At 46.9% G+C, this 27187-nt stretch overlaps 1 protein-coding gene across 1 annotated transcript; it reads left to right on the forward strand.

The window, feature by feature from the left end:
* The first annotated feature begins 594 nt into the window (after window positions 1-594).
* Window positions 595-27015, forward strand: LOC136399447 (zinc finger protein 548-like). Its single transcript, XM_066374614.1, is given in 8 exon segments — window positions 595-683; window positions 2376-2417; window positions 5463-5589; window positions 16422-16516; window positions 19089-19130; window positions 22324-22450; window positions 24001-25518; window positions 25521-27015. Coding segments are annotated over 8 exon segments (2061 nt in total). The 5' UTR covers window positions 595-632; the 3' UTR covers window positions 25580-27015.
* The last annotated feature ends 172 nt before the right edge of the window (window positions 27016-27187 follow it).

The raw sequence follows: 27187 nt of genomic DNA on the forward strand, positions 1-27187 counted from the left end.
TATCGTAAATAAAAGAAACATTTTATTCATTGCAACAATAATACATTATAATAGATCAATGTATAATAAAACAGTAATATTTTATATTGTAATTATGCTTACATGACTATTAATTTTTAATAATAACTGTAAGAAAAAAGTATTCATTTAGATACATCACATGTAATGGACCGACTGCATCGATCAAATACGGACATTTACAGATTAGTCTTCACAATATCAAAAAGGACATGTAGGAGGACACTTTTCGAGGGATAACGGAAGTTACAAAAGAAGGACTGTACTCCCTAAAAGAGGACGATTGGTCAACTTATTTTAGAGCAAGCATCTACGCTGTTTTCGTAGCCCTGTTATTCTAATCACCAGTGCCCCTGACCACTTCACTGGGCCTTTATCGGCTATGAGCGGACTGACTTATGAACCAAGACAGGTCAGAGGGTGGCGGTGGCAGGAACTACTATACCCAGGAGTCTTTACGGTTCGCGGCGGCGTATGGGGGCGAAACTTAGGCAATGAAGGTTTAGAAGATGCGCGTGCTTTGTGCGCGCTCAGCGTATGGGGCGGGACTTCTGTTGTATTTCCGGGTTCTGACGCTGGTTAGGAAGTTCTAGTAGAGACACCATCCCTCCCACATGGAGGCAACTCTGAGGACTGGTGGGGCCGCGTCGTTGTACCGGGCGGATGTGAGTGCTGCGTCCCCCCCCAACTCCCCACCCCCGCCTCACCGCCCGGCTCTCACCTCAAAGTCAGAGCCCGGATGAAGAGACGCCGCCCCCGGTCCCTGCGAGGTGGAGGCAGAGTTCCCTCAGGGGCGGCCCGAACTCTGGGAGGAACCGGGGTCTGGTGCTGAGGGAACCGGGACGGAGAGTGTCGTCCCCTTTGACGACCTGAGCGGCCGGAGACCATGGGCGGTTGTGAAGGAAGCACGGTGCGGAGAAGCAGGCCGTGAGGCCTCCCACGGGGTTGTGCAGTGGATGGAGCGGAGGACCCAGGTTGGAGACCCCGAGGTCGCAGGCTTGAGCAAGGGGTCACTCGCTCTGCTGTAGACCCCATGGTCAAAGCACATATAAGATAGCAATTAATGAACAACTAAGGTGCCGCAACGAAGAATTGATGCTTCTCATCTCCCTTCCTGTCCGTCTGTCCCTGTCTGCCCCTCTCTCTGACTCTGTCTGGTCTCTGTCAAAAAACTTAAAAACAAGAAAAAACCAAGTCGTGAGGTGGACGTTTAAAGTGAGTCAAAGCAAGACGTGGAATTAAGGCACGTGACTTTGACCCCCGGGGTAACTACGGTGGGGGCAGGTTTATTGAGTTAAACACAAATGAACAGCTTCTCTATCTAAATCTGCCCATACAGTATACATTTAGAAATGAACCTGTTTGGCCTGCCCTGCAGTGGTGCAGTGGATAAAACCCCGACCTTGAATGCTGAGGTCACTGGTTTGAGGCCTGGTGAAGGCACCTAGCACAAGCAATTGATGACCAACTAAAGTGAGGCAGCCATGACTTGATACTTCTCGCCCCCTGGCCTCTCTCTCTCCTTCTTCTGTAAAACCAATGTCTTTAAAAATAATAAAAGAAAGGAACCTATTCAATAAGGTCAATTTATGCAAACACTTCAGGATTGGTTTGCCATTAATTTACCTCTAGGTATTTGCGTTCAGTGTAGTTTTAGCTAAGAATACTTTGAAATCTTAAAAAGCAGTAAAAATAAAGACTGCGATTTCAAAATCATAACAATTCATTTGCATTGAAAATATGTACAAACTGTTGACCCAGCGAGTTTAATAGCTGATCGTTGTATGTACTGCTTACATTTGATAACCAATTTGAGCTCAATGGAGTTGGAAGCATTCTGACTCCCATGAGCATTTTTTGTTGTTGTTGTTGTTGTTTTTTTTACAGAGACAGAGAGTCAGAGGTATAGATAGGGACAGACAGACAGGAACGGAGGGAGATGAGAAGCATCAATGATTAGTTTTTCATTACGACACCTTAGTTGTTCATTGATTGCTTTCTCATATGTGCCTTGACCGTGAGCCTTCAGCAGACCGAGTAACCCCTTGCTCAAACCAGATGAGCCCGCGCTCAAGCTGGCCACCTCGGGGTCTCAAACCTGGGTCCTCCGCATCCCAGTCTGATGCTCTATCCATTGTGCCACTGCATGGTCAGGCCCCCATGAGCATTTTATTTTCCCTGAGTCCTTCTGCAGGGTCGCCCAGCTGTTGAGAGGCAGCACTGCTATCTGAGCTGCTGAGCTCAGATTATCAGACTCAGATCACTTTGCTCCAGGGCAGGGCTGGGGTGATGTTCCAGCTCAGCTGGTGGGATCCTACCATGGTTACCTCTTTCTCCTGGCCTTCCTCTACCCATAGGGTCCCGTGGCAGTGGCAGAAATGCTCACAGACCCCGCACAGGTGAGTAGAGTCTGTCTACTATCACCCATCACAGTTACCACGCCAGTGGTTTTGGCACCTTGCCATATGTCCCCTCAGGGCATGGTGGTGTCCCGGAGTTTTTCCTGTCCTTCTCACACTCTTGAGTCTGAAGACCATGTGTTTTCTTTTTTTTTTTTTTTTTTTTTTTCATTTTTCTGAAGCTGGAAACAGGGAGAGACAGTCAGACAGACTCCCGCATGCGCCCGACCGGGATCCACCCGGCACGCCCACCATGGGGCGATGGTCTGCCCACCAGGGGGCGATGCTCTGCCCATCCTGGGCATCGCCATGTTGCGACCAGAGCCACTCTAGCGCCTGAGGCAGAGGCCACAGAGCCATCCCCAGCGCCCGGGCCATCTTTGCTCCAATGGAGCCTTGGCTGCGGGAGGGGAAGAGAGAGACAGAGAGGAAGGCGCGGCGGAGGGGTGGAGAAGCAAATGGGCGCTTCTCCTGTGTGCCCTGGCCGGGAATCGAACCCCGGTCCTCCGCATGCTAGGCCGACGCTCTACCGCTGAGCCAACCGGCCAGGGCGTGTTTTCAACAGGCCCAGGATTCTGTGTCTAGTTCCGGGTTGTACGGAGCAGTTCCCATTTTGACAACTGACGTTGTAAAATGTGGCAGGGAGTCCTGGACATAGGATTTAGAGTGTTCAAATGCTAGCAGATGAGCCAGAGCCACTGGCTGTCTTGATTGGGCACCTAGGTGGAGTGGCAGGTGTCACAGACAGATAAAGAAGCAGGGTGTGTGTGTGTGTGTGTTTTTATGTGAGTGATGGTGGGGGGGAGGAACTAGATAGTTTTCCAAGGCCAGTATGCACATGAGATGGAAGCTGAGGGAAAAATGGGATCAGCTGGGAGAGTTGTAGGCTGACAGTGGAGCGGGAGTGGGGGTGGGAGGTCAGTGTCACTGGGCCCCAAATGAGGAGAGTGGAAGAGGTCCTGACCGTTTACGGGGCAGGTGGTACAATGCAGAAGGGGAGAGCGCTGAGGGATGTGACATTGTGGCATCTGAAGCTGAAGCAAGAAGCTGGGTGGTGGCCTGACCAGGTGGTGGTGCAGTGGTTAGAGCATTGGACTGGGATACGGAAGAACCCAGGTTCGAGACCCCGAGGTTGCCAGCTTGAGCATGGGCTCATCTGGTTGGAGCAAAGCTCACCAGCTTGGACCCAAGATCGCTGGCTCGAGCAAGGGGTTACTTGGTCTGCTGAAGGCCCGTGGTCAAGGCACATATGAGAAAGCAATCAATGAACAACTAAGGTGTCGCAACGAAAAACTGATGATTGATGCTTCTCATCTCTCTTCATTCCTATCTGTCTGTCCCTATCTATCCTTCTGACTCTCTCTCTCTCTCTCTGTCTCTGTAAAAAAAACACCAACAAAAAAAACACCTTAGAAACAACGAAAAAAGAAGCTGAGTGGTGACAGGAGACCCTGAGGCTTGGACTTAGCCCCTGCACTTGGGGACTTTGGTATTTAGGAGCAGAAGTGGGTCCGAGTTGTATGCTGTAGGCATTTCCCCTGCACGGCCCGGATTCCATGTACAGACTGGCCCATTAGGGGGTGAAGGAGATGCCTATGGTTGAGCTGGGGATCTCAGTGGAGTTGTTACCTTGGAGGAGTCAGAGTCATCCAGTGAGTGAGGGGACTGTGAAGTGTTGGTCCCAGGCCCTGACATTGGGCACTTAAGGGAGAAGGATGAGACTGAGCTTGGGAGTCTGAGAGACAGGATCTGGGGGACCCCTGGGACATTGACTAGCAGGAGAGGGGTGGGGCTGACAGAGATGGCACTTTTCTGTTACATGTCCCACACGTTTGATGCTGTGTGGTGTGATCGATGGGAAGGATGAGAGCTAGCACTGGTGCCACCACTCTGGGTAACTCTCTCACTGTGAAGTCGGGGAGGAGATGGATGTGCAGGTAAGGACTGAATACCCTGGAGAGAGAAGTGGCTGAGTGATTGTATCCATGGGATTTTCATTTAAGGAGTGGCATGAGTAGTGACAACACAGAGAGACCAGTGGATTTAAAGGAGATTTTATTATATTTGCCAAGAGACAGAGGCTCAGAACATAACACTAGGCCTAGTGGGAAAGCACAAGTGAAGGGGAAGCTTAGGCCAGAGCGTTTATTGTGCCATTCCAGGGAAATGCAGGGCGTGGGGAATGACAGCTCCGGGCTGCTTAGTTTGTATAAGGCTAGTGTTCCTGGGGCACAGGGTCCGTCCTCACTATCTGATACCCCACCTTGGGCTGATTTTGGGCATAGAAAATACTCACTTGGTGTGTGAGAGTTCATTAATGAGTTGGTTCAGACATTGGTCTTTGGATTGCAAAGGTGATAAAAAGAAATTGGGCTTTTAGTTTAACCCGCAATTAATAGATGGCAGATTGATAAATATACAATTCATAAAAACATAGTTAAGACATGCTACTGCCTGACCAGGCGGTGCACAGAGAAAACAGCGTCAGCCTGGGATGCAGAGGACCCAGGTTCGAAACCTCAAGGTTGCCATCTTGAGCGCAGGCTTATCCAGGCTTGAGTGCGGACTCACCAGTTGGAATGCAGAGTCACTGGCTTCCGTGTGGGATCATAGACATGACCCCATGGTCGCTGGCTTGAGCAACAGGTCACTCACTCTGCTGTAGCCCCCCAATCAAGGCACATTTAAGAAATCAATCAAAGAACAACTAAGCCTGACCAGGTGGTGGCGCAGTGGGTAGAGTGTTGGACTGGGACGCAGAGGACCCAGGTTTGAGACTCCGAGGTTGCCAGTTTGAGCGCGGGCTCATCTGGTTTGAGCAAAGCTCACTAGCTTGGTCCCAAGGTCTCTGGCTTGAGCAAGGCGTTACTTGGTCTGCTGAAGGCCCGGGTCAAGGCACATATGAGAAAGCAGTCAATGAACAACTAAAGTGCCACAACAAAAAACTGATGATTGATGCTTCTCATCTCCCTTCTTGTCTGACCCTCTCTCTCACTAACAACAAACACATGCTGCTCCTGAACCATACTGTCCCCACCTCTACAGGGCCGTGTGATCTTTGAGGATGTGACCATACGTTTTTCCCAGGAGGAGTGGGGACTCCTGGATGAGGCTCAGAGACGCCTGTACCACCATATGATGCTGGAAAACTTGGCACTTCTGTGTTCTGTAGGTAAGGCCCTCACAGCCACCCAGGGTCCTGGGCTGGTCTCTGTTCTATTCCTTTTCAGGACAGCACCATCCTTGCCACAGTGAAGTGGTGGGCACAACTTCCTTTCCTGTTTTCTTGGCACATGTGTGGATGGTGCCAGTTCCGATCTGTGTGCTCCATCCCTCCTGTCCCCAAGCGCCCCTTTTCTGCTGCTCTGAGTACCTGCAAGACTGGTCTCAGGAATCAGAAATCTTTTTTTTGTTTAAGATTTTAGTTATTTATTTTGAGAGAGGGGACAGAAAGAGAAAGAACAGAGGACAAGAAGCATCAACTCCTGGCCCTGGCCGGTTGGCTCAGCGGTAGAGCGTCGGCCTGGCGTGCGGGGGACCCGGGTTCGATTCCCAGCCAGGGCACATAGGAGAAGCGCCCATTTGCTTCTCCACCCCCCCCTTCCTCTCTGTCTCTCTCTTCCCCTCCTGCAGCCAAGGCTCCATTGGAGCAAAGATAGCCCGGGCGCTGGGGATGGCTCCTTGGCCTCTGCCCCAGGTGCTAGAGTGGCTCTGGTCGCGGCAGAGCGACGCCCCGGAGGGGCAGAGCATCGCCCCCTGGTGGGCAGAGCGACGCCCCTGGTGGGCATGCCGGGTGGATCCCGGTCGGGCGCATGTGGGAGTCTGTCTGACTGTCTCTCCCCATTTCCAGCTTCAGAAAAATACAAAAAAAAAAAAAATGTAAAAAAAAAAAAAGAAGCATCAACTCCCATATGTGCCCTGACCAGGCAAGCCTGGGGATTTGAACCGGCGACCTTAGCATTCCAGGTCGGCTCTTGATCCACTCTGCCACCACAGGTCAGGCAGGAGTCAGAAATCTTGATGTTTATGTGAGAGAACCCTCAGACCTGCTTTGGCCCTGGTTGTCATTCAGTCTAGATGCTGGAACCTCGGTGCACCGGGTCATCCTCCCTGTTCCTGCCCACATTTTGGGGGATGTGCTTGTGCCAGGAATATCGGCCTCCATTGTAGTCACTGCTTGTGAGACCACAGATTCTGCAAGACTCTGCCGTGGGGTACTTGTTACTTTAGAATGTGCGATGTCATGAATTGGATCATCTGGGGCCATGGTTGCCCCTCCTTTCTCTGTAGTTACCTAGGTTGGCCTGTTCCAGACTTCATGAAAGATGCTCACTTTGAATAACAGGGAGCACCTGGTTTCCTGTCTGGGTAGATATCACTTTCTTTGTGGCAAGAGGAAAAGGAGAGCCCTGGTGCTTGGGGTCAGGGAGAAGGCATGTTGTCAGAGCTGGGTTGGATTCACACTGGGCATCAGGCCTGTGCCCATTATTGTGTCATTCCAGGGACACAGGCCCCATTTATTTTACCTTTCGTTTTCTTTCATCATTTCTGATATTTGGATCCCCGGATCCCGCAAATTTGTCTCCTCTACCTCTCACCCCTTCCCTTCTACTACTCCCTGTACACTGCTCTCAATATTTGACTTTTTTTTCTTTTGTATTTTTCTGAAGTGAGAAGTGAGGAGGCAGAAAGACAGGCTCCCGCATGAGCCTGACTGGGATCCACCCAGCAAGTTCACTGAGGGCGTTGCTCCGCCCATCCAGGGCGTTGCTGCGTTGCAACCAGAGCATTCTTGCACCTGAGGTGGAGGCCATGGAGCCGTCCTCAGTGCCCAGGCCAACTTTGCTCCAATGGAGCCTTGGCTGTGGGAGGGGAAGAGAGAGATAGAGAGTAAGGAGAGGGGAAAGGGTGGAGAAGCAGTTGGGCACTTCTCCTGTGTGCCCTGACTGAGAATCAAACCTGGGACTTCCACTCACTGGGCTGATGCTCTACCACTGGGCCAACCAGCCAGGGCTGACCTACTCTTTTTGTGTTGTATTGTATGCACATATATCTAAATCATTCTTAAACACCAGCAACTGTGTCTCAATCAGACATGTCTGGTTCTGAACACAACGTACTACCCAGTCCTCACCATCACCAGCAGCCATGTCCTGTTAAAAACCACTTGCAGAGAAGTGAAACTGGAAACCCTCCCTTTGCTCCATGCACTAACCCCTTCCTTTGTCAGGCGCTACCATCGTGAGCTTCCCAGGCCTGGTTGTACATGGTAGCCTTCCTGTCACTGCTGATCCCTTTATGGCTAAGCAGTACCGTGGATTATTGTATGGGTGTGTCTGACCCTTTTAATGATGGACCTGCCTCTCACCACTGACCTCAGTGCGCACCCCACTGGTATTTCTCTACTTACAGGTTGTTGGCATGGAGCCCAGGGTGAGGAGGCACTCTCAGAGCAAGGCAATTCTGGTGGAGTGTCCCTTGTTCAGACTCCACAATCAAATCAGTTCATTCAGAAGACCAAGCCCTGTGAGAGATGTCGGTCACTTTTGAAAAACGTTTTGTTCCACACCGAGAAGAGCGGTACACATTTCAGGAAAGGCCTATACACGTGTGGAGGAAAGAACCACTATCAACATCATCACATTGGAGAGAAACTCAGAGAGGACAAGGGGAGGCCTTTGTGAAGAACTGCAGGGTTCATGTGACGGAGAAGACCTTGACATGCAGGGAGGGTACGAAGGACTTCGCAGCCAGCATAGGCCTTTTTCAACAATGGGCTCCTCATCATCTGGGGGACCCGCACAGGGATACTACAGCTGGAGAGGCGTTTCAAAATGGGCAAAAGGATTACAAGTGCACAAAATGTGGGAAAGCCTTTTACCATGAGCATATACTTGTTGAGCATGAGAAAGTCCACAGCAGAGAAAAGCTGTATAAGCACAGGGAATGCGTGGAGACTGGAAAGCCCCACCTAGATCTGCACCAGAAGGTCCACAGACAAACAAGGTTTTCTGAGCACCGCAAACATGGGGTACTCTCTGCACAGATATGGTGCCAGAATGACCACCAGAAAATTCACACCAGTCTGAGGCCTTTTGGGTGCAGCCAGTGTGGGAAGGCCTTCCTGAGACAGTCCCAACTAGTGCGTCATCGGAAAGTCCACTCTGGAGACAGGCCTTACAGTTGTGGTAATTGTGGAAAATTCTATAGGAACCACTCCACACTCATGAGACATCAGAGAGTTCACACTGGAGAGAGACCCTATGAGTGCAGTGAATGTGGGAAAGCCCTCACACAAAAACATATGCTTGTGGAGCACCTGAGAATCCACAGCGGTGAGAAGCCTTATGAGTGCAGAGAATGTGGGAAAACCTTCCGCCACAAGAACAAAGCTGTTGAACACCAGAAAATCCACACTGGGGAAAGGCCTTACACATGCAGCAACTGTAGGAAATCCTTTCTCCACAAACATAAACTTGTGGAGCACCAGACAGTCCACAGTGGAGAAAGGGCTTACGCATGCAGCAGATGTGGGAAATTTTTTTCAGACAGCTCTTCACTCATTATTCATCAGAGAGTTCACAGCATGTCAAGGCCTTGTGGGAAGGCCTTACTTAGACTTTCCCAACCCATGGGTCACCAGAAAATGGGCTTTGGAGATAGGCCTTCCAGTTGCAGTGATTTTGGAAAGTTGTTTAAGAATTGCTCCAAACTCATGAGACATCAGAGAGTTCACACTGGAGAAAGACCCTATGAGTGCAGAGACTGTGGGAAAACCTTCACACAAAAACATACGCTTGTGGAGCACCTGAGAATCCACAGCGGTGAGAAGCCTTATGAGTGCAGAGAATGTGGGAAAACCTTCAGCCGCAAGAACAAAGCTGCTGAGCACCAGAAAGTCCACACCGGAGAGAAGCCTTACACATGCAGCGACTGTGGGAAATCCTTCCTCCGCAAACATAAACTTGTCAAGCACCAGAAAGTCCACACTGGAGTAAGGGCTTATGAGTACAGTGGATGTGGGAAATTCTTTCTGGACAGCTCCTCACTCATTACTCATCAGAGAGTTCACACTGGAGAAAGGCCTTATGGGTGTAATGCATGTGGGAAATCTTTTATCAGTAAGAATCATTTTCATTGTTATCAGAGAGTTCACACTGGAGAAAAACCTTATGAGTGTACCCACTGTGGGAAATTCTTTCGGTACCACTTCTCACTCACTAGACACCAGAAAATTCACGCTAGAGATTAGCCCTACAAGTGCAGCGATACAGGACATCCTTTAGTTGCTGCTTCACACTCATTAGACATCATACAAATCATACTGGAGAAATGCCTTAGGCGTGCAGCTAACGTGGGAAATTTTATGGCACCACTCTAGACTCATGACACACCAGTGGGTTCACATTGCTCTGAGGCCTTATGAGAACAAGCAGATCAGGGGACATCTTAACATACAACTTTCACCTCATTAAACCTTATTGAATTTTCACAGAAAAAAAAAAAAAAGCCTTCTGAGTGCAGTGAATGTTGTTGGGTCTTTTGCCAAAACTTCTGTTCATTTGGCTCTAAAAAGTTACCACCAGAGAAAAAAGTTTACAAGAGCTGTTAAGTAGGGAATAGGTTTCAGCCAATAGTCTGCTCTGATTCGCATTGTAAAGTACCCTGTACAGTTATGTGCTTCTGGGTTGTTATTGTGTTAAAGTACACATATGTATAAATTGCCATCTTAAGTTATTTTGTTGTACAGTTCATTACTGTAGGACATTCACATTGATTTTTGTGCAACGAATATCCAGTAATCTTCATTCTGCAAAAGTGAAACACTGCCCATTAAACAACAACTCTGATTCTTGTTTTCCTCCAGCCTTTGACAGTCTCCACACTGCTATGTCTCTGAATATCTAGCCACCTCACATAAGAGTCATACAGTTATTGTCTTTTTGTGAGCAGCTGGTTTCAATCTACCATAATTTCAGATTCTGTGTAATATGTGCTGATGTTGTTAATGTTCAGGGTCTCATGAAGAGGAGCCGCAAAAGTATTAGGCAACAGCAACACTGCAAATGGAGGACCCCAATCTCTCCAGGATTGAGGTGCCTTGGAGAGAGCAGTTATTCAGTTTATTAAACAAATATGACATCATGCCTAAGAAACTAACAGAATACAGTGTCCAATTTTATTACTCAGTTTTGCAAAACTGATTTGATTTCTCTTGCTCTTTCTGAGACATAACACCACACCATCTGCTGTCTGATTCCTGACCTGCAGAAAGCTCCAGCAGGGCCAAGCATCCGCATCCTTGGGCCTTCCCTGGACGCGACTGCCTTCAGTCATGTGTGCTTGGTCTCCACCTTCACTTTCTCAGGATGGGAACAAAGTCACTCGGTGCTTTGGCTTTCCTCTCAACAATGTGGCATGTTTCAGAATTCCCTTTCTCTTTAAGGCAGAATAATACTTCATTGTATGTCTTTGCCATTTTTTCTGTATCCTTTCATTTACCCATTGATGGACTCATCCATGCTTCCACATTTTGGCTATCATGTTAAATAGCTGCTGTGAGGTTGACTGTACAAATATCTCCCTGAGATCCTGCTTTCAGTTCTTTGGGTATATAGCCAGAAGTGGAATGGCTGGGTTATATGGCAGTTCTATGTTTTAATATTTTGAAGCACTGTTTTCTACAATGATTGCACCATTTTACATTCTCATCAAAGGTTTACAAGGTTTTCAATATGTCCACATACTTGTCAATCACATTTTATTTCCTGTTTCATGTGTAGCAGCTCTCCTAATGGTTTGAAGTAGTATTTTACTGTACTTTTGTTTAGTGTTTCCCTGATAATTAACCATTGTGTGCTTCTTGGCTATTTGTGTATATGCTTTGTGAAAACATCTAAATTTGCCCATTTTAAGTGAGAGGAGGGAAGAGACTGAGACAGACTCCTGCATGTGCCCCGACTGGGATCCACCTTGCAACCCTCATCTTGGGCCAATGCTTAAGTCAGCCGAGCTATTTTTAGGGCCTGAGGCATGATGCTGGGACCAAACAAACTATCCTCAGCTCTCAGAGCCGACACTGGAACCAATCAAGGCACTGACTGTGGGAGGGTAAGTGGGAAAGAAAAGTAAAGAAGCAGATGGTTGCTTCTCTTGTGTGCCCTGACCAGGAATCAAACCCAGGATGTCCATATGCCAGACTGATGCTCTGTCCACTGCCAACCAGCCAGGTCCTAGATTTGCCCATTTTAAAATCACTTTATTTTGTTGATTTGTAACAGTCTTTGTATAATCTTGATACTAATCAATTATTGAATATATGATTAGTAATTGTCTTTGTCTACTCAGTAGGTTGCCTGTTGACTGCTTTGTGTTCTTAGTTCTTTTTTTAACTTTTTAAAAGATTTTATTTATTTTAGAGAGTGGAGAGAGAGAAAGGGGAAGAGAGAGAGAGAGAGAGAGAGAGAGAAGGGGGAGGAACAGGAAGCATCAACTCTCATATGTGCCTTGACCAGGCAAGCCCAGGGTTTCGAACCGACGACCTCAGCATTTCCAGATCGACGCTTTATCCACTGTGCCACCACAGGTCAGGCCTATCACTTTTCTTAATGGGTACTCACACTCTGGACTGCTATACACCATTTCTCATGTTGTGGAGCCAGATACCAGGCAACTGGGAATAGCCCCTATACCCCTGACCCTATGAAATTATTCAAATGAGGCCTTCCGCAGGAATTATGGGAAAGGTAGCTAGCTCCAGGTCACTTCCTCTACATAGGATATCCCCTCAACTACAGGTTGTTTATAATGTGTGCCTGTTCAACCTGCTCTGTGCCTTTGTGTGATCCCCTTCTCTAATTCTAAGCCATAAGAATCTAAGTGTCATTATGCTGTGCCCTGCCATAAAAAATCTTTAAGGGCCTGGCCGGGTAATTCAATTTGTTAGTGTCATCCCAGATGCCAAGTTCAACTTCTGGTCAGAGCACATGAAAGAATCGCCCTATGAATGCAAAAGTGGATTAAGGTCGTTTGAGGCCCCATGTGGGGAAGAAAATATAGGGCCCCTTTAAAAAAGACAGGGAAAATAAAAATACATGTTAACCATATTTTAAAATAAAAAATATTATGTACTATTAATGTTAAAATTGCACATATGAAACCAAACTTGGTGTCATTAGAAAAAAGTGTAAAGTTGGGGTTTTGCGGGGCCCTTCAGAAGTCAGGACCCAGGGCTCATGCCTGGTGCGCCTGCCAGTTAAATCCACCTCTGAATGAATGCATAATAAATAAGTGGAGCAAACTGATGTTTTTCTCTATCTCCCTGCCTGTCACAGAAAGTCAATTTAAAAAAAATCTTTAAGTATAAAACATCTGTAAAATTATTATAATAGTCATAGTAGGAAAGGTCCTCACACCTATTCCTTTGTCCAGGTTTGGGCACTATTTTTCTCCTTCCCCAGGGAACTCCAGGTTTACTACATCTAGGCCAGGGGTACTAATTCCTGTCCTGGTATATAGTGTGTGCCAGGGCTGGGCTGTGTGCAGTGGACAGAATTTCCCCAAGCACCCTATTCTATGCTGCTGTCAAGCTTTAGAAGAGACAGTTCAGGAGTAAGAAATCTAAAGGTTTGTAGAAGAAATTCCAGTGTTCTTTTTTTTTCCTTTTGTCATATTAAGGTCCCTGCAGGGTGCTTAGCCAAACAAAATGATTGCCCAGGCAGCCGTACCATGGCATATCTTAGCTACAACCTCACCACCCTGGAAATGCAAGCATGGGCACACCACAGAGAAACACATGAACACATGTCACATGCAAGGAAGAGCCTGTGGGCAAAGAACCGGGATTATGCCTTTGTGACGAAAGTGTCAGGGAGGACCTAGGTGGGGATGTTCTGTATTGGGCAGAAAGTGAAAGCACACATTAGCATTCTTTTCCTGGAATGTTTATAATAAGCGTTTTGTGAGCCCAGGAAAGTTGACTTGCACATCTGTGACTGTCAGTTTGGCCTTGAAAGGTGATCATGGTAACCGCTACACTACAGAAATATTTTAGTTTGGCCTAGAGATACACAAATGCTAAATAGACTAATTCTGATCTAAGTCAGTAAAACAGTCCTATGTATACAAAGCAATGTATTATAACATTTGCCTGAAAACCAGTAAGTGCTCACTGAATGTTCCTTAGATCAATCAAGATCACCGCATAGCTTCCCTATTTCTTACCACTTTGCTGTCAAGTCTTAAATGTCTTTTGCAAGCAATTAAAGAGCTACATTTTGGAGACAAAAACTGAGTGTGGCCAAGGTTCCAGCATAGCTACAGGTTCAGCTTCCTTTACTGGCTTTTCAGAATTCACTTTTTGTTGTTTTTTTAGCGAGACAGAGAGAGAGAGAGAGAGATGAAAAGCATCAATTTGTTGTGACACCTTGTTCATTGATTGCTTTCTCATATGTATCTTGACCTGGTGCTGTAGCCGAGCCAGTGACCCCTTGCTCAAGCTAGAGACTCCGTGTTCAACCTGGTGAGCCTGCGCTTGAGCTAGTGACTTCGGGGTTTTGAACCTGGGTCCTCAGCATCCCAGGCTGATGCTGTATCCACTGTGTCACTGCCTGGTCAGGCCAGACTTTTTTTTTTTTTTTTTTTTTTACAGAGACAGAGTGAGTCAGAGAGAGGGATAGATAGGGACAGACAGACAGACAGGAACGGAGAGATGAGAAGCATCAATCATCAGTTTTTCGTTGTGCGTTGCAACACCTTCATTGTTCATTGATTGCTTTCTCATACGTGCCTTGACCGCGGGCCTTCAGCAGATGGAGTGAACCCTTGCTCGAGCCAGTGACCTAGGGCTCAAGCTGGTGAGTTTTGCTCAAACCAGATGAGCCCACGCTCAAGCTGGCGACCTTGGGGTCTCAAACCTGGGTCTTTTGCATCCTAGTCCGATGCTCTATCCACTGTGCCACCGCCCCGTCTGGCCAGACTTCACTGAGATCTTAACTTTCTTCTTTTACGTGTCATGTGTGTTTCATAGAACCATATCTGAACCCTAAACATAATTAATACCTTTCACCAATTTCCTTCAAGAAATGTTTTTGTGCCTGACCTGTGGTAGCACAGTAAACTGTTGACCTGGAATGCTGAGGTCGCTGGTTCAAAACCCTAGTCAAGGCACATATGGGAGTTGATGCTTCCTGCTCCTCCCCCCATTCTCTCTCTCTCTCTCCTCTCTGTCTCTCCTCTCTAAAATAAATAAAATCTATAAAGAAATAAATGAATAAAAACATTATTATAAAATGTTTGTAGAACATAACTCCCTGTGAAGAAATTGCACATGAAATTTCAGGCGAAATACTAAATTGTTTTAAGGCAAAACATTTATTTATTCATTTGAGAGAAGGGGGGAGGAGCAGGAAGCATCAACTCCCATATGTGCCTTGACTGGGTAAGCCTAGGGTTTTGAACTGGCAACCTCAGCGTTCCAGGTCGACGCTTTATCCACTGTGCCACCACAGGTCAGACACACCCCATATTTTTGTCTGGGGGACAAGGTACTCCTCTTGTACATGTGATCTATTTGAAGAGCACACATGATTCTGGCATAAAATGTCATATGATAAGTCACATTCTTCTCAGATGGGTTTCAAATTTATAAAAGAATTGATAAACATCTCCGATATGGAGTTGTAGTAGATTTTTGAAGAAATGTGTTTTCCAGTGGGTTCCAACATAGGCACTGACATACAGCCAGAAATGTTGTTGTTCTGAGAACCAGAATCACAGCGTCACGCTACATCTGTGCCTCCTGGTCTCCCCCACTGTCAGAAGTCTTTCTTCATTCTGGGCCAGATACAATGCCTTTTTGCTGCAAACCAGCACAGTTAGTAATACCAGGTCCTGAGTAGGAACGGCGCGGAATTAAGAAAATATGCTTAAAAAATAAAAGGATGGGTTTGGGAGGGCTCTGCAAATTTGCTGGCAAGAATAGAGCCCATTCAAAAACCACTTCCTCATTTATATGTAGGGCAAAGTGGGCCATTAGCAAATCAATGAGATCTCTGATCATATCTCTAAGGCAGGCATCCCCAAACTACGGCAGGCCCATGGGCCACATGCAGCTGCCTGAGGCCATTTATCCAGCCCCCTGCCGCACTTCCGGAAGGGGCACCTCTTTCATTGGTGGTCAGTGAGAGAAGCACTGTATGTGGCGGCCTTCCAATGGTCTGAGGGACAGTAAACTGGCCCCCTGTGTAAAAAGTTTGGGGACTCCTGCCTAAGGCAACCCCAGAATTTTACCAAGTACAGAAAACTCCTACCATACATAATATCTTAACTTCACACAAAACAAAGGATAGAACAAACTTGCCTCCACTCTTTCCAGGGAACATGGGGAGTAGGATGAGTATAAACAATCCAGAACCACAGCTTAACAGCCTTTAGCAACTTCACAACCCCCACCATACATAACATCCTAACTTCACACAAAACAAAGCATAGAAGAAACTTGCCTCCAGTCTTTCCAGGGAACATGGGGGTAGGATGAGTATAAACAGCCCGGCAACATAGCTTAACAACCTTTAGCAACTTCACAGAATAAGTAAAGTGGGGGGTTGGGCAGATTGTCAGCTTTCAGCCAGTTTCCCACACCTCTGTCCCCCAAAAATCTAAACTCTGAAAACCTTGTTGGCTTTTCGGTCTCCAACACTTTTTTTTTTTTTTTTTTGACAGAAACAGAGCAAGTTAGAGGGGGACAGACAGATCTAGGACTTCGAGCCAGCGACCTTCAGTCTAAAACCAGCGACCTCAGGGTCGTGTCTATGATCCCACACTCAAGCCCAGACCTTGGGGTTTCTAACCTGAGTCCTCTGTGTCCTAGCCTTATGCTCTACCTCTTGATCTGGCCTTTGTAAGCTCAATAAACAGTCCAAATCACGTGTATTTAAAAGCCCACAGGAGGCCGACAGCTATGAGTGGACATAGCGTCATTGTGACATCACGGTTCTTTTGTAGGTGTCGCTGCTCCGAACTTGCCCTGCTTGCCAAGGTCTGACATAACCGGCCGCTCATCTTTCTGTGACTTCCTGTACTGCTTTCTGAGAAAGCTGGTAGGTCCCCTTTAAGAGCGAGCGAAGTGCCACCCTTTTTTAGGAGCCCCGTCATTCCATTCACCATTGCCCCTGACCCTGTCACTTGGCTTTTATTCGCCACTAGGGACCGACTTGGAAAGTGAGACGGTGACAGGTGGTGGCGAATGCGGGAACTGCAATACCCAGAAGTCTTTGCAACTGAGGAGCGATGCTCGTTTTCGCAGGCATACTAGGGGAGGCGGGACTTCCGGCGCTTGCTCTGAATTACGTTTTGGTCGCTCTCTGGTTGTTGCCCGGGTAAGCACCTCATAGGTGAGGGGTCCGGGGAAAGGCCTGCAGAGAGGTGTCGTCCGTGCTGCACGGCGCCGCTGTGAGGCCCGGTGCCTTGTTCCCGTCCCCTTGCCCCCACTCTCCCCACAGGCGGTGGCGGGGCCGCGCATGCGCGCGAGTCAGGTGAGTGCTGCGTCGCCCGGCCTCACCTCAGAGTCGGGGCCCAGATGAAGTGGCGCTGTCCGGTCCCCGCGTGAGGCTCGTGTTCCCGTGGGAGGCGAGAGCAGAGTTCCGTCAGGCCCGGCCTGAGACCTGTGGGAAATCGGGTCTCAGTGTTCAAGGGTCCTGGGCGAGGATTTTCGCCCCGAGTGATGATGATCTGAGGCTGAGAAGGGACGGTGGTCGGAGGAACAAGTCCCGAGCTGTCCTTTCAAAGTGGCCGAAACCAGGTGGAGGAATGGAGGCGGTGACGTCACGCTTCTGACCCCAGGGGAACAAACGGTGGGGCCTGGGCCGGGCTGGTGGCAGTAGGGGGACTGGCGATGAAATCCTGGAAAAGCTTCGTAGAGGAGACGGTGTTTCCTGTTGCCAAAAATACGGTTGTAGCAAAAGTAAGGCGTCAACTGGCCATCCAGGTAGTTCGGGGTTTTTTTGTTTTGTTTTGTGACAGAGACAGAGAAAGGAATAGATAGGGACAGACAGAAAGGGAGAAAGAATGAGAAGCATCAATTCTTCATTGCACCTCCTTAGTTGTTCATTGATTGCATTCCCATATATATGCCTTGACGGGGGGGGGGGGGGCGCTCCAGCAGACTAAGTGACCCCTTGCTCAAGATGGATGAGCCACTGCTTTAGTCAAGGGACCCCCACAACACTTTACAGAGAACCATGTAGCAGGCAGTCCTGGTTCAGAAGGCACAGTAGCTGACCTACCAACTCAGTCTGTTCCTACAACAGTTTAAAAATCGATGAAAAGCACCCTGGCCGAATAGCTCAATGAATAGAGTGTAGTCCCTTGTGCTGAAGTTGTGGGTTCTAACCCCAAGTCCAGCCCCCATGCAAATCAATAAATGAGTGTACAACTAAGTGAGTAATGAGTTGATGCTTCTCTCTCCCTCTGTCCCTCTCTCCCTCTCTCCCGTTCTCTCTCTCACTCTCTCCCTTTTTTCCCCTCTGTCAAATAAGTGGAAAAATATTTTAAATATTAATAGTAAATAAGTAAATAAGACAGAATGTATAAAAACTTTATTGATTTAAACAAGAATGAACCAGCATCTTTCTAAATCTGACAAGGTAGGAAGTTAGAAATGAACCTATTCAAGAAGTCAACTTATGCAAACACTTCCTAACTGGTTTGGCATTAATTTACCTCTAAGTATCTGTGTCCAGTGTAGTGTTAGATATGAATGCTCTGAAAAAAAAATTTTTTTTTTAAGATTTTATTTATTGCTTTTTGGGATTTACGGGGAGGGGAACAGGGGGGCTGTACTGGGGAACATGGGGACATTAGAGTCTATGTAAACACAATAAATTAATTTTTTAAGAAAAGATTTATTGCTTTTCGAGGTAAGAATGAGAGAAAGGCAGAGCCTGGTCTGTGGTGGCGCAGTGGGTAAAAGCGTCGACCTGGAAAGCTGAGGTCGCTGGTTTGAAACTCCGGGCTTGCCTGGTCAAGGCACATATGGGAGTTGATGCTTCCTGCTCCTCCCCCTTCTCTCTCTCTTTCTCTCTCTCTCTCCCGCCCTCTAAAATGAATAAATAAATAAAAATTAAAAAAAAAAAAAAGAATGAGAGAAAGGCAGGATGTAGGGGAAGAGCGGGAAGCCCCAACTCTTACTGGTTGCTTTTCTATGTGCCTTCACCAGGAAGCCCACAGTTTCAAACCGGCAACCTCATTATTCCAGGTCAACACTTTATCCACAGCGCCACCACAGGTCAGGCAATGCTCTGAAGTCTTACAAAGCAGTCACAATAAAGATCTCAATTTCAAAATTTTACCAATTTATTGTACTGAAAATATGTACAAACTGTTGATTCTATGACTATAATAGCTGATCATGGTATGTACTCCTTATATTTTATATCAATGTCAGCCCGATGGAGTTGGAAGCATTCTGACCCCCATAAGCATTTTCTTTTCTCTTAGTCCTTCTCCAGGGTCACCCAGCTGGTAAGAGACAACTCTGCTTTCTGAGCCGCTGAGTTCAGATCATCAGACTCAGATCACTTTGCTCCAGGGCAGGGCCAGGGTGATGTTCCATCTTAGCTGGTGGGATCCTAGCATGGTTACCTCTTTCTCATGGCCTTCCTCTTCCCACAGGGTCCCATGGCAATGGCAGAAATGCTTCCGGACCCCGCACCGGTGAGTGGAGGGTGTGTCCACTATCACCCATCCCAGTTACCACTCCAGTGGTTTTGGCACCTTGACATGTGTCTCCTCAGGGCATGGTAGTGTCCTGGACCTTTTCCTGTCCTCACTCTATCGAGTTTGAAGACTAGAGTTTTCACCAGGCCTGTGTTGTAGGGAGCCGTTCCTATTTCTGACAACGGAAGGTGTAAGATGTGGCAAGGAGTCCTATGTACAGGATTTACAGTGTTCAAATGCTAGCAGATGAGGTTTAGTTAGGATTGAGGGGAGCTGCAGTGTGGGAATAAGGAACGGGTCGTGGGTGGTGGGTAAGGGTACACAGGTGTCAAGCCTTGAATGACAGCCTGAGGTCCTGGGCCTCTTATCTGTGGTTGGTGGGAAGTTTGATGCCTAAGAAGAAGATGCCGTGACCCAGATTTCACAGGCTCTCTCTGACTTCAGAGTGGAAGACAGACGGGGGATATGAGTAAGCGCAAGGAGTCAGGGCAGGAATTTCTTGCATCAGTGCAGGTGAGGGTGGGCCGTAACTACACAACAATGGTGACTATGGAGGTGGGGCAGTGGTTGGTCTCTGGATGTGTTTTGAATTAGAGCCACCAGATTGTATGATGTAGACTAGGATGAGGGAGATAGGAGGTGGGAGGGAAGGAAGAACCAGGGGTGACCCTGGTTTTTGAGCTCTTTAGGAAAGGATGGATGCTCCATCAGCTAAAATGGGGAAAGTCCACAGGGATGACGATTTTTTCAGACAGAAGGTATAGAGTCACTTCTTCCCCCGTCCCAGACGTTCCAGAGACTGCTGCAAGTGGAGGTGTCAAGGGGCGCTTTTACACATATCTGAGATTCAAGGAATGGATTCAGAACTGAGTCAGCCACACCATAGTGATTGGTTGTGGATTAGGATGAAGCTGTGGCTTTGAGAGGCAGGATTTCTAGGTCACAGTGGCGACACCACTAGAGCACAAGGGATTAAAATGGAAAGCCTCAGTACGAGGTATCTTGATTGGGCACCTTGTTGGAGTGGCAGGAATTGGAGAGAGATGAGGAAGCAAGGGGTGTGTGTGTGTGTGTGTGTGTGTGTGTGTGTATGTGAGTGATGGTGGGGTGGAGGAACTAGATAGTTTTCCAAAGCCAGTATGCACATGAGATGGAAGCTGTGGGAGAAATGGGATCAGCTAGGAGAGTTGTAGGCTGACAGTGGAGCGGGAGTGGGGGTGGGAGGTCAGTGTCACTGGGCCCCAAATGAGGAGAGAGGAAGAGGTCCTGACTGTTCACGGGGCAGGTTGTGCAATGCAGAAGGGGAGAGGGCTGAGAGATGTGACATCCGGCATCTGAGGCTAAAGCAAAAAGCTGGGCAGTGACAGGAGACCCTCAGGCTTGGGGTTAGTGCTGGCACTAGGGGACTGTGGTGTTTAGGGGCAGAAGTTGGTCTGAGTTGGATGCCGGAGGCATTCCCATGCACGGCCTGGATTCCATATGCGGACTGCCACCTTAAGGGCTGATGGAGATGCCTATGGTTGAGGTGGGGATTTTGGTGGAGTCATCACCTTAGATGAGTCAGAGTCATCCAGTGAGTGAGGGAACTGTGAAGTGTTGGTCCCAGGAGCTAACACTGGGCAGTTAAGAGAGAAGATCAAGATCCAGTATGGTAGTCTGTGAAACAAGATTTGGAGGAACCCAGGGAAATTGGCTGGCAGGAGAGGAGGGCCTCACAGAAGATGACGCATTACTGCCACATTCTCTACATGTTTTATGCTGTCTGGTATGATTGATGGGAAGCATGAGAGAGGAGCCATGGTGCCACCACTCTGGATAGCTCTCTCACTATGAAGTCGGAGATGAATGTGCAGGTAAGGACTGAAGACCCTAGAGAGACCCTGACCAGGCGGTGGCGCAGTGGATAGACCATCAGATTTTGACAGGGAGGACCCAGGTTCGAAACCCCAAGGTCACGAGCTTGAGCATGGGCTCATCTGGTTTGAGCAAGGCTCACCAGCTTGAGCCCAGGGTCACTGGCTTGAGTAAGGGGGTCACTCGGTCTGCTGTAGACCCCCCAGTCATGGCACTTATGAGAAAGTAATCAATGAACAACTATGGTGCCGTAGTGAATAATTGTTGCTTCTTATCTTTCCCTTCCTGACTGTCTGTCCCTCTCTGTCTCTCCTCTTTGTCCCTCTCTCTGTCTCTGTCACAAAAAAAAAGAGAGAAGAAAAAAAAAGAAAGAAGAAAAGAAAGAAAAGAAAGAGAAGAAAGGGAAGGAAGGAAGGAAAGGAAAGAAAGGAAAGAAAGGAAAGAAAGAAAAATAAAAGAAAAAAAAGAGATCCTGGAGAGTGAAGTGGCTGAGTGATTGTACCTATGGGATTTTAATTTAAGGATGGGAGTAAGTGACACACAAAGATGCCAGTGGAGTTAAAGAGGATTTTTATTATATTTACCTGGAGGAGGATGTTTACCACGTAACACAGGGCTCTGTGGGGAGATACGAGGAAGGGAAGCTTAGGCCAGAGCCTTTATTGTGCCATTCCAGGGAAATGCAGTGTGTGGGGGATGACAGCCCCGGGCTGCTTAGTTTGTATAAGGCTAGTGTTCCTGGGGCACAGGGGCTGTCCTCGCTGTCTGATACCCCACATTGGGCTGATTTTTAAAAAAATTTTTATTTTTGTATTTTTTTGAAGTGAGAAGCCGGGAAGCAGAGAGACAGACTCCTGCTCTGCCCATCTGGGGCGTTGCTCTGCTGCAACTGGAGCCATTCTAGAGCCTGAAGCAGAGGCCATGGAGCCATCCTCTTCTTCCGGGCCAACTTTCCTCCAGTGGAGCCTTGGCTGCTGGAGGGAAGAGAGAGATAGAGCGAAAGGAGAGGGGGAAGGGTGGAGAAGCAGATGGGCGTTTCTCCTGTGTGCCCTGGCCAGGAATCGAACCCGGGACATCCACACACCGGGCCGACACTCTACTGCTTATCCAACCAGTCAGGGCTATGGGGTGATTTTGATTAGGAGAAATACTCGCTTAGTGTGTGAGAGTGAGTTAAGGACTTTGTTCTTCCACTGGGCATTGTATTGCAAGGGTGACATAAACAATTTGGGTCATTATTTTAACCTGTAATTAATGTATGGCAAATAAATTCAGAATCCATAGAAACACAGCTAAAACATGCTGCTCATCAATATTCCTGTTCTTATTTTTACAGGGTCGTGTGATCTTTGAGGATGTGGCCATACATTTCTCCGAGGAGGAGTGGGGACTCCTAGATGAAGCTCAGAAAGGCTTGTACCACTGTGTCATGCTGGAGAACTTGGCACTTCTGTGTTCTGTAGGTAAGGCCCTCACACCCACCCTGGGTCCTGGGCTGGACTCTGTTCTTCTTTTCAGGGCAGCTCTGCCCTTCCTACAGTGAGACCGTGGGCACCACTTCCTCTCCTGTTTTCCTGGCATATGTGATATTGATTCCAGACCCAGGAACCAACACTATCCCCAAGTGGCCCCTTCCGTGGTGTGCTGAGTACTCATAAGACAATCTCAGGAGTCAGAAATCTGACATTTCTGTGAGAGTCCTCAGACCTGGGCTATTTCTGGTTGGGCCACTCAGGCTAGCTGCTGGACAGTTGGTACTTTAGCCCTCCCCTTCCTCTTGCTGAAATTTCTTGGGATTTGCTTGTGGCAGGAATTTTAGGCACAAACATAGTTACTAGTTTTAGGAAACACTGCGTTGTTCTTACTGTCTGTCCTATGAAATTCTTATAACTTCAGACTAATAGTTGTCTACTCTTGGATTGTTCTGGGCGCAGTCTGCCACTCCTTTTCTTGTTTTTCACCCCAAACTGGCCACTTTCATGTGCCATATCAGTGTATACCTGAGCAGTGGAGAGGTTCCTGGGTTCTTGATAGGATAGATATTGATAACGTGAGTGGTAAAAGATGCTCAGGAGCACATGGTCCTGGCCTGACCAGGCGGTGGAGCAGTGGATAGAGCGTCAGACTGGGATGCGGAGTATCAAGGTTCGAAACACTGAGGTCGCCGGCTTGAGCACAGGCTCATCTGGTTTGAACGTGGACTCACCAGCCTCAGCATAGGGTCACTGGTTTGAGCGTGTGACCACAGACATGACACCATAGTCACTGGCTTGAGCCCAAAGGTCACTGGATTGAAGCCCAAGCTCGCTGGCTTGAGTAAGGGGTCAATCTCTCAGCTGGAGCCCCCCAATCAAGGCACATATATGAAAGCAATGAATGAACAACTAAAGTGTCACAACTATGAGTTGATGCTTCTCTTCTCTCTCCCTTTTTGTCTGTTCCTGTATGTCTCTCTCGCTAAATAAAAAAAAAGAAAAGAAAAAATCTTACGCCCAAAGCAGTGGTATTAGGACATGGGTCTTTAGGGATGAATAGGTCATAAAGGCAGAGCCCTCATGAATGAGATCAGTGCTCTTAGATACCCCCACAGAGCTCTGTAGCCCTTTTCACTATGTGAAGAACCAATGAGAAGACTGTGACTTAGAAGAGGGCCCTCACCTGACCATGCTGCCGTCCTGATCTCGGCATTCCATCCACCAAAACTGTGAGGAATAAATTTCTGTTATTTATAAGATTATTGTTGTTAAATTACTACCTACTCTGTGTGTGGTAATCTGTTATAGCAGACTGAATGGACTAAGACCTCTGTCTTGACTCCTTTCTCGTCATCAGGACTGAGATTTCCAGGCCCACCTCTGCACAGCAGGCTTTATTCTCACTGGTTCTGGGCCCCCTTCCCTATCCGCAGTCCAAGCATTATTTTATGGGTGTGTCTCACTCAGGTTTCTCACGGGGCAGCCCCCTCCACCAAAGTCAACACGTACATACATCACTGGCATTTCTCTACTTTCAGATAGTTGGCATGGAGCCCAGGATGAGGAGACACCTTTGGAGCAAGGTGATTCTGCCAGCGTGTCTCAGGTCAGGACTCCAAAACCAGGTCTTTCCACCCAGAAGACCCAACCCTGTGAGAAGAAGGACATTTTGCAATTGGCTGAGCCAGGTGACATGTACTCTGATCAAGGACTACACATTTGTGGGACAAATTTGCATCAGCACCATGTGGAGCAGATAGAAGACAATATGCCCCCAAGCTTTGAGGGGAGGCTTTCATTCGTGATCAGTGGCAGCACTCACATGGCAAAGGAGACCTTCACATGCAATAAAAGTGAAAAGGACTTCCCAGCCAGCACAGGACAACTCCAGCACCTGCCTTCTGACAGTGGCTGGAAGCCACATGGGGACACCGAGTGCAGAGAGGCCTTTGAAAGTGGACAGAATGATTACAAGTGCACTCAGTGTGGGAAAAGCTTCAGCCGACAACAGCTACTTGTTCAGCACCAGAAAATCCATACCGGAGTAAGGCCTTATGAGTGCAGCAAATGTGGGATGGCCTTCATTAGAAAGTTCCACCTTGTTCAGCACCAAAGAGTCCACACTGGAGAAAAGCCTTTTAAGTGCAGTGAGTGTGGGAAATTTTTTAGGTACAAGTCCACGCTCATTGGTCACCAGAGAGTCCACACAGAATCAAGCCATTATGAGTGTAGCAAATGTGGGGAATTCTTCAAGTACAAAGCCAACTTCGTGAAACATCAGCGAATTCACACTGGAGAATGGCCTTATGAGTGCAGAGAATGTGGAAAATTCTTTAGATATAACTACAGACTCATAAGACATGAGAGAGTTCACACTGGAGAAAGGCCTTATCAGTGCAGTGAATGTGGGAAATTTTTCAGGTATAGCTCCACATTCATTAGACACCAGAGAATTCACACTGCAGAAAGGCCTTATGGTTGTAGTGAATGCGGCAAGTTCTTTCGGTACAACTCTACACTCATCAAACACCAGAGAGTTCACACCGGAGAAAGGCCTTATGAGTGCCATGATTGTGGGAAGTTCTTTAGGTACACTTCCACACTCATTAGACATCAGCGTGTTCACACTGTTGAAAGGCCTTATGAATGCAGCTTATGTGGACAATTCTTTAAATACAAGTCCAAGCTCATTAAACATTGGCAAGATCACACTGGAGAAAGGCCATATGAGTGCAGTGAATGTGGGAAATCCTTTAGGTACCACTGCAGACTCATTAGACATAAGAGAGTTCACACCGGGGAAAGACCATATGAGTGCAGTGAATGTGGGAAATTCTTCAGGTACAACTCCAACCTCATTAAACATTGGAGAAATCACACTGGAGAGAGGCCTTATGAGTGCAGTGAATGTGGGAAAGCTTTTAGCCACAAGCATATACTTGTTGAGCATCAAAAAATCCACACTGGAGAAAGGCCTTACGAGTGCAGCAAATGTCAGAAGGCCTTCATTAGAAAGTCCCACCTTGTTCATCACCAGAAAATCCACAATCAAGACCGGCCTATGAGCACAGTGAATGTGGGGAGTTATTCAGATACAACTCCAACCTCATTAAATAGACTTCACACTGGCAAAGACCTTGTGAGTGCAAAAAATATGGTAAATCTTTTAGGTTCCACTCCAAACTCATTACACTGGAAAAGTGCCTCATAAGTTCACATTGAAGTAGGGCCTTCTGAGTATAGTGAACGTGGGAGTCTTTAGGTGCAACTCCAGCTCTTTTGTACATCAGAGATTTCACAAAGGAGAAAGCATGTAAGTGCCACGTATGTAGGCACCTGCTCAGCCCAAACTCCCCCCCCATTCTGGCTCTAAAAGTTCATGCCGGAGACCTCAGCCAAAAGTCTGCTGTCATTTATCCCTGCAAACCACTGTAATACATTTTTTTTTTAATTTTACATTTCTAATAGTGGCAAAATACATGTAACAAAGGTTACCCTCCAGCATTTTAACAGTACAGTTTATTAATGTTAAAAACTCACATATTTGTGCAACTGATTTGCAGTGTTCTTTCTATCTTGCTAAACTGAAACTCAGCACTCATTAACGAACTTCTACCTTTACCCTACTGCAAAGGTAGAACCACATTCTATACTGCTCACAAAAATTAGGGAATATTTCAAGATGAATACGAAGTGATAAAATATCCCCGAATTTTTGTGATCAGTGTACTCTGTCTCTTTGAATTTGACTACTCCAGAATCATATAGTAATGGTGTTCTACATTCTATACTGCTCACAAAGTTTAGGGGATATTTCAAAATGAGTATGAAGTAATAAATTATCCTATAATTTTTGTTTGGCTCTTCAAATTTGACTACTCTGGACTCACACAGTATTGGTGTTTTTGTGACTGGCTTATTTTGCTTCGTAAAATTTCCCCGTGTTGAAGCACTTGTCAGCATTTCCTTCTGTCTTGAGAAAGAATCAGTTGACTCACCTGAGTCCTGGGGAATGGTACTGATGGAGTCAGTATGGCTTTGCCAGACATTATGCTATTTCTAGAGAAAAAGGAAATTAAATTTTATATAGAATCTTTAACAGCTTTATTGACACATTGACATAAGTTTCATTTATTATAAGTTTAAAGTTATTTTCATATATGGGCACAGTGGAACTATCATCCAAGTCATGATAATGAATATACCCATTGCCTCTATAGTTTTCATTGGTCCCTTTTTATTCTCTTTCCCAGTTCTACACACCTTAGCCATCCCTAGGTACACACTATAGTTTGCATTTCTAGAATTTTATATAAAAGAAATCCTACAGTTACTCTTGTATGACTTTTTACTAAGTGCATATATGTGTTTTTAATATCCATGTTGTGTGTGCAGAAGCATGGCATTAAGAATAGGGAAGGCTATGTTATATATTAGAGTGGTATGGTGTGTGTACGACAAAGATGCTTTTACATTCTGACAATCACTGACAAAGTTGTTTAAAGTGGGAAAGTGAAGTTTAAGCAATAAATTTAAATGTAGTTTCATATTAATTCATTATCAAAAATTTTTCATTCCTCTGCTACATACACAGCCATATAAATTTATCCCTACTCATTCGACTTTTTCTTTTTTTAGTAATGTCTTTAAGCTGTTAGATTCTTTCAAGAGAAGGAAAATAATATATGGTAAGATTTGCAAAGTAAAGTTAATAGGCCTGACCTG

Source organism: Saccopteryx leptura, chromosome 3, assembly GCF_036850995.1.
Source record: "Saccopteryx leptura isolate mSacLep1 chromosome 3, mSacLep1_pri_phased_curated, whole genome shotgun sequence".
In the NCBI taxonomy this organism is placed as follows: Eukaryota; Metazoa; Chordata; class Mammalia; order Chiroptera; family Emballonuridae; genus Saccopteryx; species Saccopteryx leptura.